Source organism: Lissotriton vulgaris, chromosome 5 (assembly GCF_964263255.1).
Source record: "Lissotriton vulgaris chromosome 5, aLisVul1.2, whole genome shotgun sequence".
Classification (NCBI taxonomy): Eukaryota; Metazoa; Chordata; class Amphibia; order Caudata; family Salamandridae; genus Lissotriton; species Lissotriton vulgaris.
In genome coordinates, this window is record NC_141693.1 from 1,325,788,727 (window position 1) to 1,325,802,481 (window position 13,755).

At 42.3% G+C, this 13,755-nt stretch overlaps 1 protein-coding gene across 4 annotated transcripts in view; it reads right to left on the reverse strand.

The window, feature by feature from the left end:
* FKBP5 (FKBP prolyl isomerase 5) overlaps positions 1–13,755 on the reverse strand; it is a 940,582-nt gene that overhangs the window by 340,092 nt on the left and 586,735 nt on the right. For all 4 annotated transcript variants that reach the window (XM_086923252.1, XM_086923254.1, XM_086923255.1 and 1 more), the window contains one exon: positions 5,631–5,787. In XM_086923252.1, the coding sequence (XP_086779378.1) occupies positions 5,631–5,787 (157 nt within the window). The remainder of the gene's footprint in view (positions 1–5,630; positions 5,788–13,755) is intronic.

The following is a 13,755-nucleotide window of genomic DNA, read 5'->3' on the forward strand; positions in this document are numbered from 1 at the left end:
ATTTTTGAGGAAACAAAGATTAGGTGCACACTATTTTGGAACACTGTATCCTTCAACGTTGACTATACCGTAAACTAATACATAGGATTCTCATCCTACTAAGTTTCGGCGGATATTTTAACCTTTCACCCACTCCAGACGTCTATTGGAGTTTTTACTGGAAAAAGCTGTCTGTGTGAATATGTTAGACTTAATTTAGGTTTGCCAGCTAGCTCAGAGGTTGCTAGAAACTTTCTCGAATGAACAGGGAGGAGTGAACTTCCCTGTTTAGACAAGAAGGGATTCAGCTTCTGACAACCGCATAAACATGACAACTTTGCTCCCCCAGAATAAGGAGTATATCTCCAGAGTCGTGTGAAAACAATAGATAGCTATTTCACTCAGTCAATTGTGCATACTTAGTTTCACCAGAGTGCAGAGAAATAGAGAGACGGGCATTTTCAATAAAAGGTGTTATTTATTGTGCAGTCTTCTTTCTCATGCAAGAGAAATGAATTGCCACAATTGCAACACTTGTTATAAAGTAAAGTGCGTACAGTAAAAGGAGTATTATGAAATAATACTGTAAAAGCATTGATATGGTTTTTGAGCCATATGATACTTAAAAGGTATAAAATATATACAGTTACATACAATGATAATAGTTTGACTAAACGCACTCAACTGGTGCTTCTAAATACGCCTACCCCGGTGTACCTAACCTAAGCCTAGTACGTGGGAGGGAGTAAATGAGCTGCAGTTTAAGTTAAGTTAGTTTTAGCCAAGAATCTGACTCAAGAATTCTCTAAGGGTCTAATCAGCTCCGTACCTTGGTTTTAGAATGGAGGAGGTCTTGTATCTCGCTCTCAGGACTCGATCTCCCAGTAACCCGCAAGGGTGACTGGAAACACTGGAGTTGGATTGTCTCGGCAGGAGAAAAAGACAGCGTCTTTCTCAGTGCGTCAAATGGGAGGGATGGCTTCCTTCGGCACTCGCATCAGCTGGGCTTCAGATAAGTAGATAGCCGCTCTGCTCCACACCACCGTGTGTTGCTTAAGGCAAACGCTGGTATATTTATACCTGGAAGGTGCCGTGTTTGACGTAAGGTTGGACATAAGACGTCAATAAAAGATGTCACTAAGAACTGGCCGTTCTTTCAGTGCTCACAGGAGTTCTAGGACAAATCAAAACAAAAGCATGGGGAATTCCCAGGTTGCTGGAGGTTTGGTTTGCTGAAAGAACTCGTTGTGCTCTCTAGGAGTCTAAGGAAGTAGCCTTGCCGTATTTGGTTTGCATTGGCTATTACTAAATATGGATTTGATTCTTATGTCTTTATAAGGGTATGATTTGTTATAACCACACAAGGGCATAAATGGGGAATATTTAATTAGGGTCCTAGATAAGATCACAACACTGGCATGAAAGGCATGAGTTGTGCCTGGGAAAATAGAGGTGGCAAGCCTCCCAGGGAATATGTCAATGGACCCATGGGGCCAACAGGCACACCAGTAGGGTTTGCTGTTCTGGCGAACAAGTCAAACATCACATTTAAAATGCAACTAATCCGATCCCGGAGCCGGGAAAGTAGGTTACATCGGATCCAGTATCACAGGCTCTGGAGCCATTCGGGGAGGCACTAAATTTGGCTGTGGTTGTCGCACCGGGGACCCCAAGGCCAGAAGTGCAGTGGTTGACTTCAGAAACATTGGAGGTGTTGGATCTCCCAGAGTCGTAGAACTCACTGCTCTCAGAACCGGAGACAGGGCCGGACTCACCCCTGTTAACGGAGTCGGACAGATCTCATCCCTGCGATGACGTCTGGGATTCGGGGACACCGACTTCAGAGATGCATTCTTCGAAGAGCGACACCAGCAACCATGATGCCACTTCTTCTTGTGTTTCTTAAAAGACCTTGAAGTGTGCAGAGTCGTCGACTTCGAGCGGGTCCTTGACCTCCAGCGACCTCTCTTCTGCTTCTTTGCCCATGAATAATTTGGCCTCCCTCTCCTTCAATGCCTTTGGATTAATGTGTTTGCACGAAGTGCATGTACCGACATTATGGTCTGATGAGAGACACCACAAACAATCTTCATGGGGGTCAGTGATGCACGTCTGTCCGCCACATTCTCTGCATAGCTTGAAACCCTACTTCTTTGGAGTAGTCCTCTTCAGACAGTAACAAAGCTGCGACAACTAGCAACAAAGAAACACCCAGAAATGGAGAGCCTGGGCAAAAAACATTACGCATCAACAGCGCGGAAAAACGAGAACTGATGTCGGCACTCCGATGAGGTCTCCTTATGGCTCCAATGCTGTCATGCAGAGTCCTGAGCAGAGCCGTTCCATTTTGACGTTCTCGGCAATGTGGGAGAGCTGAGCAGAAAAGTTTATGAGGAATGCTGTGCATTGGGGTAATTCAAAAGGTGAGGAATCCACAGGCAAAAATGGCCATCAGAAATTTGCAAACAAATCCTCATGGATTTTGCCTGGTTTTTAAGACATAATTCATTGTAGTGTAGTTGAGTAATTTTTGGAATTTAAATCACCAGCTAACATTATTGGATAGCTTGGATATTATATATTCTATTTCCTCTTGTTTCAGACTCAGAAGCTTTGAGTATGTATAATATTATTTTCCTGGGGGAATGAATATGTTAAGTACAATTTAATTGTTTTCCACTTCTCCAGAGCCTCCAGTCCATTTACCAACTAGGAAAAATATCAGTACAACTAAGAATTTATCCTGGTTATTACAAATGTTCTTATTAAAAACGTATACTAAAGTAGGTATTAATATCATTAACTGACCCAGGGGACAACTACGTTTTTTTCCTCGCCTTAATATTAAACTGCATAGGACTGCTAAATTCCATTTCCGACATAGCCCTTGTTTCTTGCGAATCCCAATCACTGATTGATCAATTTTATATAAAGACTCAAATACCTTTTTATGACACACTCCAGCAAAAATCTAGCGAGATATATCATACAACCCATTGTTAGCAGCATAAGATTAATAGGTGAAACTGTAGGATTGATTACTGCAACAATCCAATCCCAGTTTCTATTTTTAGATACATCATTAGTTGCATTTAAATAAATCTATCTGTATCGTTTTCGTAGATAATAATAGTTATTTTTTGATCCAATGACAATTTTTGTTTTCTGTTGTCAATTTTCTCAAACAATGGAGTGCAAAACACATTCTGTAGGTAGGCAGATTTTTCTTCAGCAGAAATAACATATATGCCTAATTTTATGAAATTGTCAAGTAACTTTCAAATTTCTTTTGTAGTTTTATAGAAATTAACTCTCCTTCGTTTATTATGTCATAGTAATTTTAGCTTTAAAAAATGATACTAACATAACATCACTTTACCTAATAATTTAGAGACTGAGCATGGAGAGCAAGATTGTAAATACCTTAGAACTATTCATACATCCTCCCTTCTTTATGAGGAAACACATCTTCAAAATATGAGGAACTTTTTCTGTTTGATGTTAGCTGATCCTTTCTATATTTGATGCCCTTCTATGTTCCAAATATTTTTTCCAAACTCAAATTGTGAAACATTACAATTAATACAACAGTGTTAACATCAATCTGAATTAGTCGGCATTAATCGGTTCTCTCTTTTTAAAAAATGTTGCGTCTTGCTTCTTCATCTTGATCATAGTCAGCTGTATTTATGCTTCAAGTTTATTTAAATTTTGATGATCAGGCTTATCTGGCCGAGATTTAGTACAAAATGTGATCCTTCCCCATGGCGTACATAATTTTTGTGATACTGAACTTAAAAAATCGCTTCACCTAATAATTCAGAGACTAAGGGGGCCATTAGGATGTCTGGCGGATCGCCACTGCCGTGCCGGCGGTGGCGATCCGCCAGACATCCATAGCCGCCCGCCACCCATTTCCCCCCCACCATATTTCTATGGCGGGGGGACCGCGGCAGACGGAAAAACCGTCCACCGCTTTTCCGCCCCGGCCAGCGGCCGGGGCGGAAAAGGTTTAATATGGTTGCGGTGTCTATTAAACACCGCCAGCCATATTACCATGGGCCAAAACAGATGCCTATCCGTGGCGGCAGAAAGGCATGCAGTCTTCACTTCGGTGGCCCCCTGCGGGCCCCCGGAGTGAAGGAGGGGTGGGGGGTGCACACGGGGGTACCGGTGGTACCCCCTGCATTTGCATAATCAAAGCGGCAGGCACCGCGCGGTGCCTGCCGCTTTGTTTATGCAAATGCATACGTGCATTTTTAGCATTGCGGCGGGCGGTGCTGAGAGCACCGCCCACCACAATGCTAAAAAAGAGGGATGCGCCCGCCACAGTGGCGGGCGCATCCTAATAGCCCCCATGGGAGCCCCACCCTCAACAATTAAATTCTGGTGCAATATTTACTTAAACACACTTTTAGGGCTTTAGCAAATACTCAGACAGGTATAGTTTATATTCTAATAGGCTCAATGTCAGCCCTACAAGTGCAGTATTCATTTTATGAATTTCCACAGCTGTTTATCTTCTTTTGAATCATATCCGTTATTAAATGTGTTCTGATCATTTTCCTATTTTCATGTCAATTTTCTGATCATTACTGTGTTTTCTGTAGAAAGTCTATTATGCGTTTAAGTCATCCAGAGGCTCAATTTACATATGTGGCATATTTACTGTTTTTTATTTCATTGCATTTCATGCCTCCTTTTTATAGGGATCTAAGATGTCAGCAATATTTCCAAGTGAATCAAAGCAAAAATTACTTTCACTTGATCATTTTTCAATAATTGAGTGCCTTGTGTCAACATTCACTCAGCACCATGTTTTAATCTTGCCGCCTCCATTTTAAAGTAGTTGGGCCTTTACTTATTTTGAGCTTTGCTACTTTGTTAAATTTGTTATTGTTCTTTTTTATGTCTCTGTTCATTAAAGTCCCATATGGATGTAAAACTGTATGTTTCTCTACAGTCTTTTAGGACCAAGAAGCACTTTTGAAGTTACATGTACACTTAAAATTACTTTACAAAAAGAGAACACCATGCATGTGCTGTTTTTGTTTTTTAAATATGTTTTCATTATTTAAAAAAATTAAAAAGGGCTTTTAAGATTAAGCTCACCCAAGGAAATACATTAGTGGTTAGAATAATAATGAACATTCCATTATGGAGAAAGAACACAATCCTTCAGTGCAGTGTCAAAGACAGTTCAAAAAGCCCAATTTTACTAGCAGAGGGTTATAGACATGATCCACTGTGCTCCTTTCTTGCCTCACAGTGAGTAAATTGACACCATCATCCTTGCTTATCTTACCATGTATAATCCACAGGACACTATCCTTAAAGATCTATTTTATTGACTGATAAAGAGGCTGTCTTTGCTGTCAGCCACAATCCTTCAGGCTCTGTGCTCCAACTAAGTGCTGCAGGCCATCTAAAAGGAGAACGGGTTACATAACAATCCTACAAGTTTTCTTTACCAGGAACTAAGGTACAGCAAAGGTTCTCAAAGCACTATATTAGCTTGAAACAAGGTAATAACATAACCCCTAGCCTGTGCCTTAGTACAGTGAAGGACAGAACAGAGACCTCTATAGTAGGGGAGAGGATGCTCTTCTACAATCTGTCTTATTGTGATTGAATTTCAAGCCTGGTTTTACCTTGTAGACAGGTATAGGATACAGTGTTCTCCTTTTTGCATCTTCTCCAGTGCTTTGTCAATCCCAATAGGAATGTTGTGATCTTCCCCTTCTCCGACAACAAACGTCACATCCCGGCAGTCAAAGACACGCCCATCACATCGACCCTCTACATGAACTAAGGCACACAAAAAAAGATTGCGTAGAATAAAGAAGCTGCAAACTTCCAACCAACAATGTCTGCTTATCCATCATCACCATTCCCCTCTCCCTAAATAAAAACATGTTTACCACCCCAAACCCACAGCCCCTGGCTGATATAACTCCTTTTCTGTTGATCTGCTCAACTATTTTTCTTTTACGGCCACAGCAGATGTACATGATGTGCATTTTAACAGGGTAAGGTAATGAGTGCAGACTTCTAAGCAGTAAGCAAGAATGGAGGCACAGCAAATTATACGAGCTTAGGGCAGAACAAAGGTACAGTTGGGAGAAGGACATGGACTTGTTGCAAATAGAAAGCATATTCTTAGTAGTAAAGAGCAGGGATGGAAGATCACTTAGGAGAATTGACCAAGAACTGGAAATGCATTCTGCAGGGCATTAGGGAGCATGGATAGTGACACTGAAGATGCATGGACTCTATTAGAATATCAGGCAACGAAGTAGAAAGGACACACTACGGACAGTGAGAAAGGAGTGGCGGATGTGAAGCAGTGTGAAGCAGGCATAGAAAATCTGTAAAGTTTCCATCGTCAAGGATAAATGGACAGTAAAGTGCCTGGATCAACACCGAGGAAGGAGAGCAGTCGTGGGAGAAAGGTAGCATTGCACGCGGGATCTACTAAAAGGCATGCCTAAATGGCTGAAAGAAACATGAGCTGAGAGTTACAAGCGCAGCTTGTGGAGCAGGAAGGAGCAAACATATAGCAAAGCACATGGCATACACATAAATAAGACGGATATCCTAGAAGGATCAGGGGTCTGTAACCTGGCTCAGAGACAGTACTAGTCTTCAGAGCAATACTTAAGATTCTTGAAATCTGTACTCCTGCGCAGGTTTACAAACTTGTTTGACAGCATAAAGAATCCATTTCACATTACTATACGTTTGTTGTTCATATAGCCTGAAGAGACAGTCTTTCCTTAAAGTCAATCTGTTTTCGAACATTTACATCATGGAAGCAAAGGTGTGACTGTTCGTACATGGCTCACCAATTATCCTTGTGGAGCAGAGTTTTCTAACAAATTACTTACCTGTATCTACAGTTCTACAGTGCTACTTTTGTTTCATAGAAAGTCTGTCCATCCAGCTAAGATTCATCATTTTATTAATACATTTGTGATAGAGAAATAAATCACTTAAATACTGAAGCTGTGTCATATTTGGGCTCATTTTCACTCGAGGAAAGAATAAACGAGCCCTGGAATCCAGCACTCCCATAGAGGCTGAGGTCTAATAGCACATCGTATGGATGGTCACAATTTTCAATAAACTCACTGAGGAGTACTGGTTGACTATCAATCTAGGAAAGATATCAAAGCCTGTGAGCAGTATTCACATGAAACTGACTTTTGTCTTCTCCTGTATTGGATCTTTTATAGTTCCACATTCTCTGACAGAAGACCAAGCAACATTTTACTTTTGAAACACTGGACAGTGAGGCGTCCTCTTCAATGTTTTTTCCCCACTAAACGTGTGGTGTTGGTTGCACATTCACTTTGGCTTCAGCATCCACCTGGCAGTGCTTTACAAATATGTACAGAGTTCTTACCATTTTCACACTGTGGACCTCATTACAATGTCTGTCTGAACGGCTCTAAATGGCATTCGGAATCTCCTAACAGGTTTTGGAACCTATGTTTCCCACTGACTCATACATTTTCGACTGACCGATGGAAAGGTAACTGTTCGGGCAGTCCGAATCCGATTAGTATAGGTCTATAGACCGTGTTTCCGACCGACGCATTACGATGCCGGATTCCGACAGCCTTTCCGAATAGGTCTGTCAGACATGAAAAGGCTGTCGGAATCTGACTTTGGGGGCCCGTAGCAGGCCCCCTTCACCCTGAGGCCTCCAGTTGGGGACTGTGAGGGTGTCCTAGGGATCCCTCTTTACAACTATACACAGCGTGGCAGGCACCATGGGTGCAAGGTTTTCCGCAAACACCCCTTTTTTTAATGTGAGCCTGTTTTGTCAGTCAGAACACAGGCTCCCATTGAAGTCAATGGGAGACTTTTCGAATGGTGTCCGCAACCATTGTAATCTGTCAGGCGGACCCGCTGAATGCGATTCGGTTAGAACAGATTCCGAGCAGTGTCGGTCGGAAACTCCGACCAACATCGTAATGAGGCCCTTTATATTTTGTGTACTGTTGATGTTGAAAGCTACAGTTGTGTATGCTGAGAGTCTGTCAAAAATAGACAAAGTGTTAGTGCAATAAAAAAAATACAAATTAACGGTCATTGTAGGAGAGCAGGGTCTGCTTCCTATGGCTACCCCCACTTTTTGCTGTGTTTCACTGGTTTCTTGCCTTTAGTATGGCTGTGGCCCTGCTAATCAGGCCCACAGCCTAGCTGTTCTCTCTCTAAATTGATACCATGTACTTTAGGTACATAGCAGATTGGTTACTGGTCACCCTTGTGAGCCCCTGTATATGGTACCCTAGGTACCCAGGGCATAGGTGCACACTAGGCCTACCAGGGGCTGAAGCATGTATTGTGCCACCCCTGATTAGCTTTCCAAACTGACACCACAGGTCTGCAATTGTAGCCTGGGTAAGGTGGTGTAATCACCCCTTACTTAGAAATAGTATCTATCTATCTATCTATCTATCTATCTATCTATCTATCTATCTATCTATCTATCTATCTATCTATCTATCTATCTATCTATCTATCTATCTATCTATCTATATATTCAGTGAAAAAAACAGAGGTTTCACAATCGTTATAGTTAGGAATCAGCATTTAAAAACCATTGAAATTCACTGAAAAAACCATAGGTTTAACACTAGTTATAGTTAGCTGGACATTTTACTCATACAAAACCATTGAAATTCCCACGTTATAGTTAGTTGGACTCACTATAACTCGCGTGCCCGCAATCCACTGCTGATGATGTCACATATTACATCATTCATGACATGGTCAGTGACATCACTGATGACATCACTGATGACATCTCAAATGACATCACTGCCATTAAATTCTTCTATGCTGATTGCTAATTTCCCCGCCACTTCTGTGCTGTTTTCTCAAGATTGTTCGGAAGGAGGGATAGCAGGTGAGAGTATATCTACCAATTGTGAATTTTTTGGTTCTTTTTAAGGTTTCTGCTGTCGGTATTTTATCAAATGGGGTATTTTCCCTAATCCTTCGTGTTAAAAAATCTCTGATTTGCAGGTATTTAAAAAAATCCCTCCACTCCAAGTGATATATTTCCCTCAAGGTTTCAAAAGAGTGTAAAACTTCATTTGAAATAAGACATCCAAAATGTGAAATTCCTGCCATATTCCATCTATCAATACAGGCATCTCTGAATATTTCAGGGAGGGCGGGATTGTTGCTTAGAGGAGAGTAAAGCGAGAGTCGCCCTATACCCAGTAATTTCCTCACAGCTTTCCATGCTTTAAATCCTCCCAATAAGGTTTTTAGGCGGACCTTTTTCTGGTAGCTATCATAGAGAAATCGCCACATATTGCCTTTGCTCTTATTACTTAATACCAGCTGGTGAATCGATGGTTGGTCTTCCCCTTAGACTGTCTCATTATCATCTAATAGAAAGAAGAGTTCATGATTATATGAAAGCATACAAGCCCAATAATATAGCTTAAGGTTAGGAAGGGCTAAGCCTCCTTTTTCTTTAGGGAGAGTCAAGAGCTTGTAGGCTCTTCGAGGTTGTGAATAAGACCAAATAAAACTGGAGAAAGTACGCTCCATCAGTTTAAACCAATATTCGGAAATTTCCAGATTAATTGCTCGGAACATATAGAGCAATTTAGGGAAGTGAACCATTTTTAGTGCATTTACACGGCCAATCAAAGATAGGTGCAGGTTATTCAAACAGTGAAGATCTTTCTGATTTTTATCTAGCAGGGGGCTGAAATTTAATTTGACCACTGTATCGAGTTTAGAGGAGATACATACCCCTAGGTAGGTCGCTTTTGTTGTCACATGGGGATCCACCATAGTGTATTTGTCGTTTAGGATTACTTGGGTTTTGTTCTGGTTGAGTGCATAGCCGGCCATTTTGCCAAAGTTTTTAGCCTCAGTTTCAATTATAGGTAAGGCTAATGCCGGATCTGATGTCACTATGGCAATGTCATCTGCATAGGCAAGAGTTTTAGTCATATAACCTTGGGTCAGAATAGGGATAATCCCAGCATTAGATTCTAGACTGCGAATAAAGGGATCAATGTAGATAGCAAATAGCAATGGGGAGCATGGGCATCCCTGGCGAGTTCCCCTTGATATTTTAAATTCTTTAGAGAGATTGTTATTTACCATCACTACAGCTTTAGGGTCAGTATATAGTTTTTGTACAGCCTGAATGAATCCATGTTTAAAGCCCAGATGACCCATTGCCAGCCACAGAAATGACCAGGAGACCTGGTCAAATGCTTTTTCAGCGTCTAAAAGGATAAGCGCCATTGGGTCTCCCGTCACTTCTGTACTGTCAAACAGGGTAATCACTCTATGAGTGTGGTCTGTAGTTCCTCTTCCTGGTACAAACTCGTGCTGGGAATTTGAGATAAGTTTATGTATTAATGGTGCTATTCGATTCGATTCGATAGGCTTATCACGCCCTTTGAGTGTGCCAGGTTTTCTTGGATCAGTGTATCTCCTTGTAGGAGTGCGCCTTCATCCCTCTTCTCTCTGTCACGTCCCGTATTGCTTAATGTTAGCGTTGCTGTTTGTATTTCCTGGCTTTTTTGACTCTTTGCGATTTTTTGGTCGTTTTGCGCTGCAAGCCCCTCTTCTCCATCCTCTCTACCCTCTCCAGTGACCCTCTCCATATCTGTATCCTGAGATGGTGCTGCGATCAATCTCTGATTCTTCCCTGGCGTCTGTAGGCCCGTCTGTAAATCCTGCTGCGGTCGTCTTCCTTTGACTTCTTGGACTCCTTTCTTCTAATAAGAGTGTTTTTTAGAAAGATTTCACTGCTCTTCTGGCCTTTTTTGTACTTAGTTTCCTTCAAGAGATTTAACACACTCCGTGAGGTATCGGTAACAAAGGAGCAAATTTTACACAGTCTACACAGTCTAAGCAGTTGAGATTTGGTTGCCCTAGTTATTGATAAAAAAACGATATTTATCGGTATATTTATCACTGTATCAGGTAGGGCAAATGAAGTGGTCACAGTTCCAGACCCAGTGCTGCCTCCAAGACAGAGTCTCCCTTTCAGTAAATGTGTTCCGCCTATGAGCAGCATTCGCATTCGCCCCCTCTGCTCCCTCTGCTCTTTCCTTTTCTCTCCTTCTTACACCAGCTCCCTGCGTTACCCTGGCAACGAGAGACGTGGGATACGGCGCCTGCGTGAGATTTAAAACCCCTGCTCTTGTGTTAGCAGATGAAGTTTTTGGAACCACGGAAACAAGACGAGGCAAGGTGAGGGAACGAATTTCGGTGTTTGTATGCATTGAAGAGAAGAGGGCATCAGAGAGGGCATCAGTTGAGCGAGCGAGCGTTGTTGTTGGCGATATATTCTAAATAAATCACTTGTGGATGACGAGGGTGAGTCAGAGGTGAGAGTGGAGGACGAAAGAATTGTGAAAGGCAAGAGAGAGAATCCTTAGCAGCCCATAGCCGGTTATAGTCGTGTGAGCACAGGGACGGGAGCCAAATAGTGATATGATAACGATAACGGTGGTGACAGCATTTAGCATTTGGCTTTTTAGCAGTTTAGCTGATAGTATTCGAAAACAAAGTCAGAAAGTTTAGCTCACGATCAATCCTTACCGGTGCGGTGCTTCCATATTGTAATATAAAAATGTGGCTCGATCTTTTCAGGTGGAGTTTCTCGGATCTAGTGTTGCGGTGATGCTGCAGACTGGAAAAAACGTAGGTGCAGCTCAGAACGGCATATGGTTGATCAGGTTGATGCAGAAAATCATGGTGATTGTGATCATCCGAAAATGTAAAGGCGTAGGGATGCAGAGAAAGTATTTTCTTTGATGTGTGCTGCCCAGCGCCGCAGAGCACTGCTGCTGCGGCCGCTCACACAGACGCCATCTTCCTCCTGAGCTGAGATATTCTTTTGGAAACTCCACAATGATTCGCCATGTGGAGAGGAGGCACCCCCACAATTTTGCCCGGGAGAGTGTCAGGGCTCTGGCACAAGAGGTTCCCAGTGATGGGGCCTCTACTTCAACCGGAGGAGCAACTACTTCAGTGAGGGGGCGATCGCAAGAGCCGATTCCTAACATTCAGCCTGCTTTTAATAAAGGCGTTCTTAAATGCAGAGACTGTGATCAGCTACTTTGCTATGGGGAACAAAGTGTTCTGCTCATGGTTCGAGCATTGGAGAACCATCGCTGCCGTTCCCAGCCCTAAATTTTTTTATTTTTTTTTGCTCCTGTTGAGCAGTTTCCATTCCCTGTTTTTGTTTTTGTTCTAAAAAAGAAGAAAAAAAAAGATCTTTTCAGAACTACCTCCAATTCTCAAAAAAGAGCTGTATTCTTTACATATTTTACAATTCTGTTTTCCCAGTGGTGCGCTCAAGGTGCGCGTACCGGAGCGCGCACCTGGGAACGCACCCAGCGCTTATCCTGTGAAAATTTTTTCAAAAAACAAAACTTTTTTTGCCCTTCAGGGTCGTTCTAGCCCCCCCTCAGAAAACCTAGGGGGTCAGGGGGTGTCTACTCTGCCCCCTTTTAATTATATTACCCTTTCTTTTTTCACCTCTTGTGTCTCGATTCTACCGAGACACATGATGGCGGACTCTCCGGACTGTTTAGAATGTTGACAGACACCCGACAGCCAATCAGCTTTCCGCTCGCGCACCCGTAGCGCCGGGTGCGCTCCCCGGTATGCGCACCAGTGAGCGCTCTGAGCGCGCCTATAGATATATATGTGTTTTTGAAGTTCATTTTCATAAAACCCACTGGAGCAATTTTCACCAAACATAGCAAAGGCACATCTAAGTACCAGTCCCTACAATTTTGCCAAGTTTGGCGTAATTCCGTTCAGCGGTTCGGGCAGTAGACTTGTCAGACCGTCCTATGGAAATTAACATGGAGAAAACACGTTTTGGGACCCCCCTTTTTTCCTCAGCCCCCACTTCACGAATCCCCCTGAAACTTTCAGGGAAGGAGCGGAGCGCAGCGAGACCATTTTAAGGAAAATTACAGGCAGATCCCTCAATCGGCGCCAAAGTTATTCCCAATAGAATGTTCGGAATTTCCTATGGTAGCCAATCCTAACTATAACTACCTACTGGTGACTGCCAGTAGGTAATATATCTATATCTATATATATATATTAGTGGCAACACGTAGCAGACTCAATCCACTTGGAGACAATGAGACCATGAGACCACTCATTTTCTAGTCTTTATGTGACTTCAGAACTGGTATAAACCAAACACAAGTCACCATTTGCATGGCCGAGAGATGTACTTCTTGAATACGGGCAAATAATAGTAATTAACATATTCACATATGTCAAGACTGCACACATGACACAGGCTCTCTGCTCAGTAAGCTGTGTTACCGCTTTTATTTTTGACTATTTAGTTGAAACAAAGACCAAATTTGGTTTTTTTCGTAAAAATGAATTTACTTTGTATTTTTCATCATTTTTTTCTATTTTTGCTGACACCCCGTGCTGCCCAAGGTCACACAATGTATATACAATGTAATGAATACATGTGCTAACTAATCACCAGTGCTGTAATTCAGAAGAGTTCTAAGCACCATGACTCACGGTTTTAAAGAAAACTCTTCTATGTCAGTGACAAGCGTCATGACAGGGTTGTCATAGCAACTGAAACCAGTTGAGGCCAGTCATGGAGGAAGTGCCTAACATGTATAATACGAGTGTGCCATTTGTATCAGATGTAGTGATCAAGGCGGAAGCTTCCGCCGAAACGCGTCTAGCAGCAGAACAAGGAATAAAAATTGACTTTGAATTGGAGATTCACGG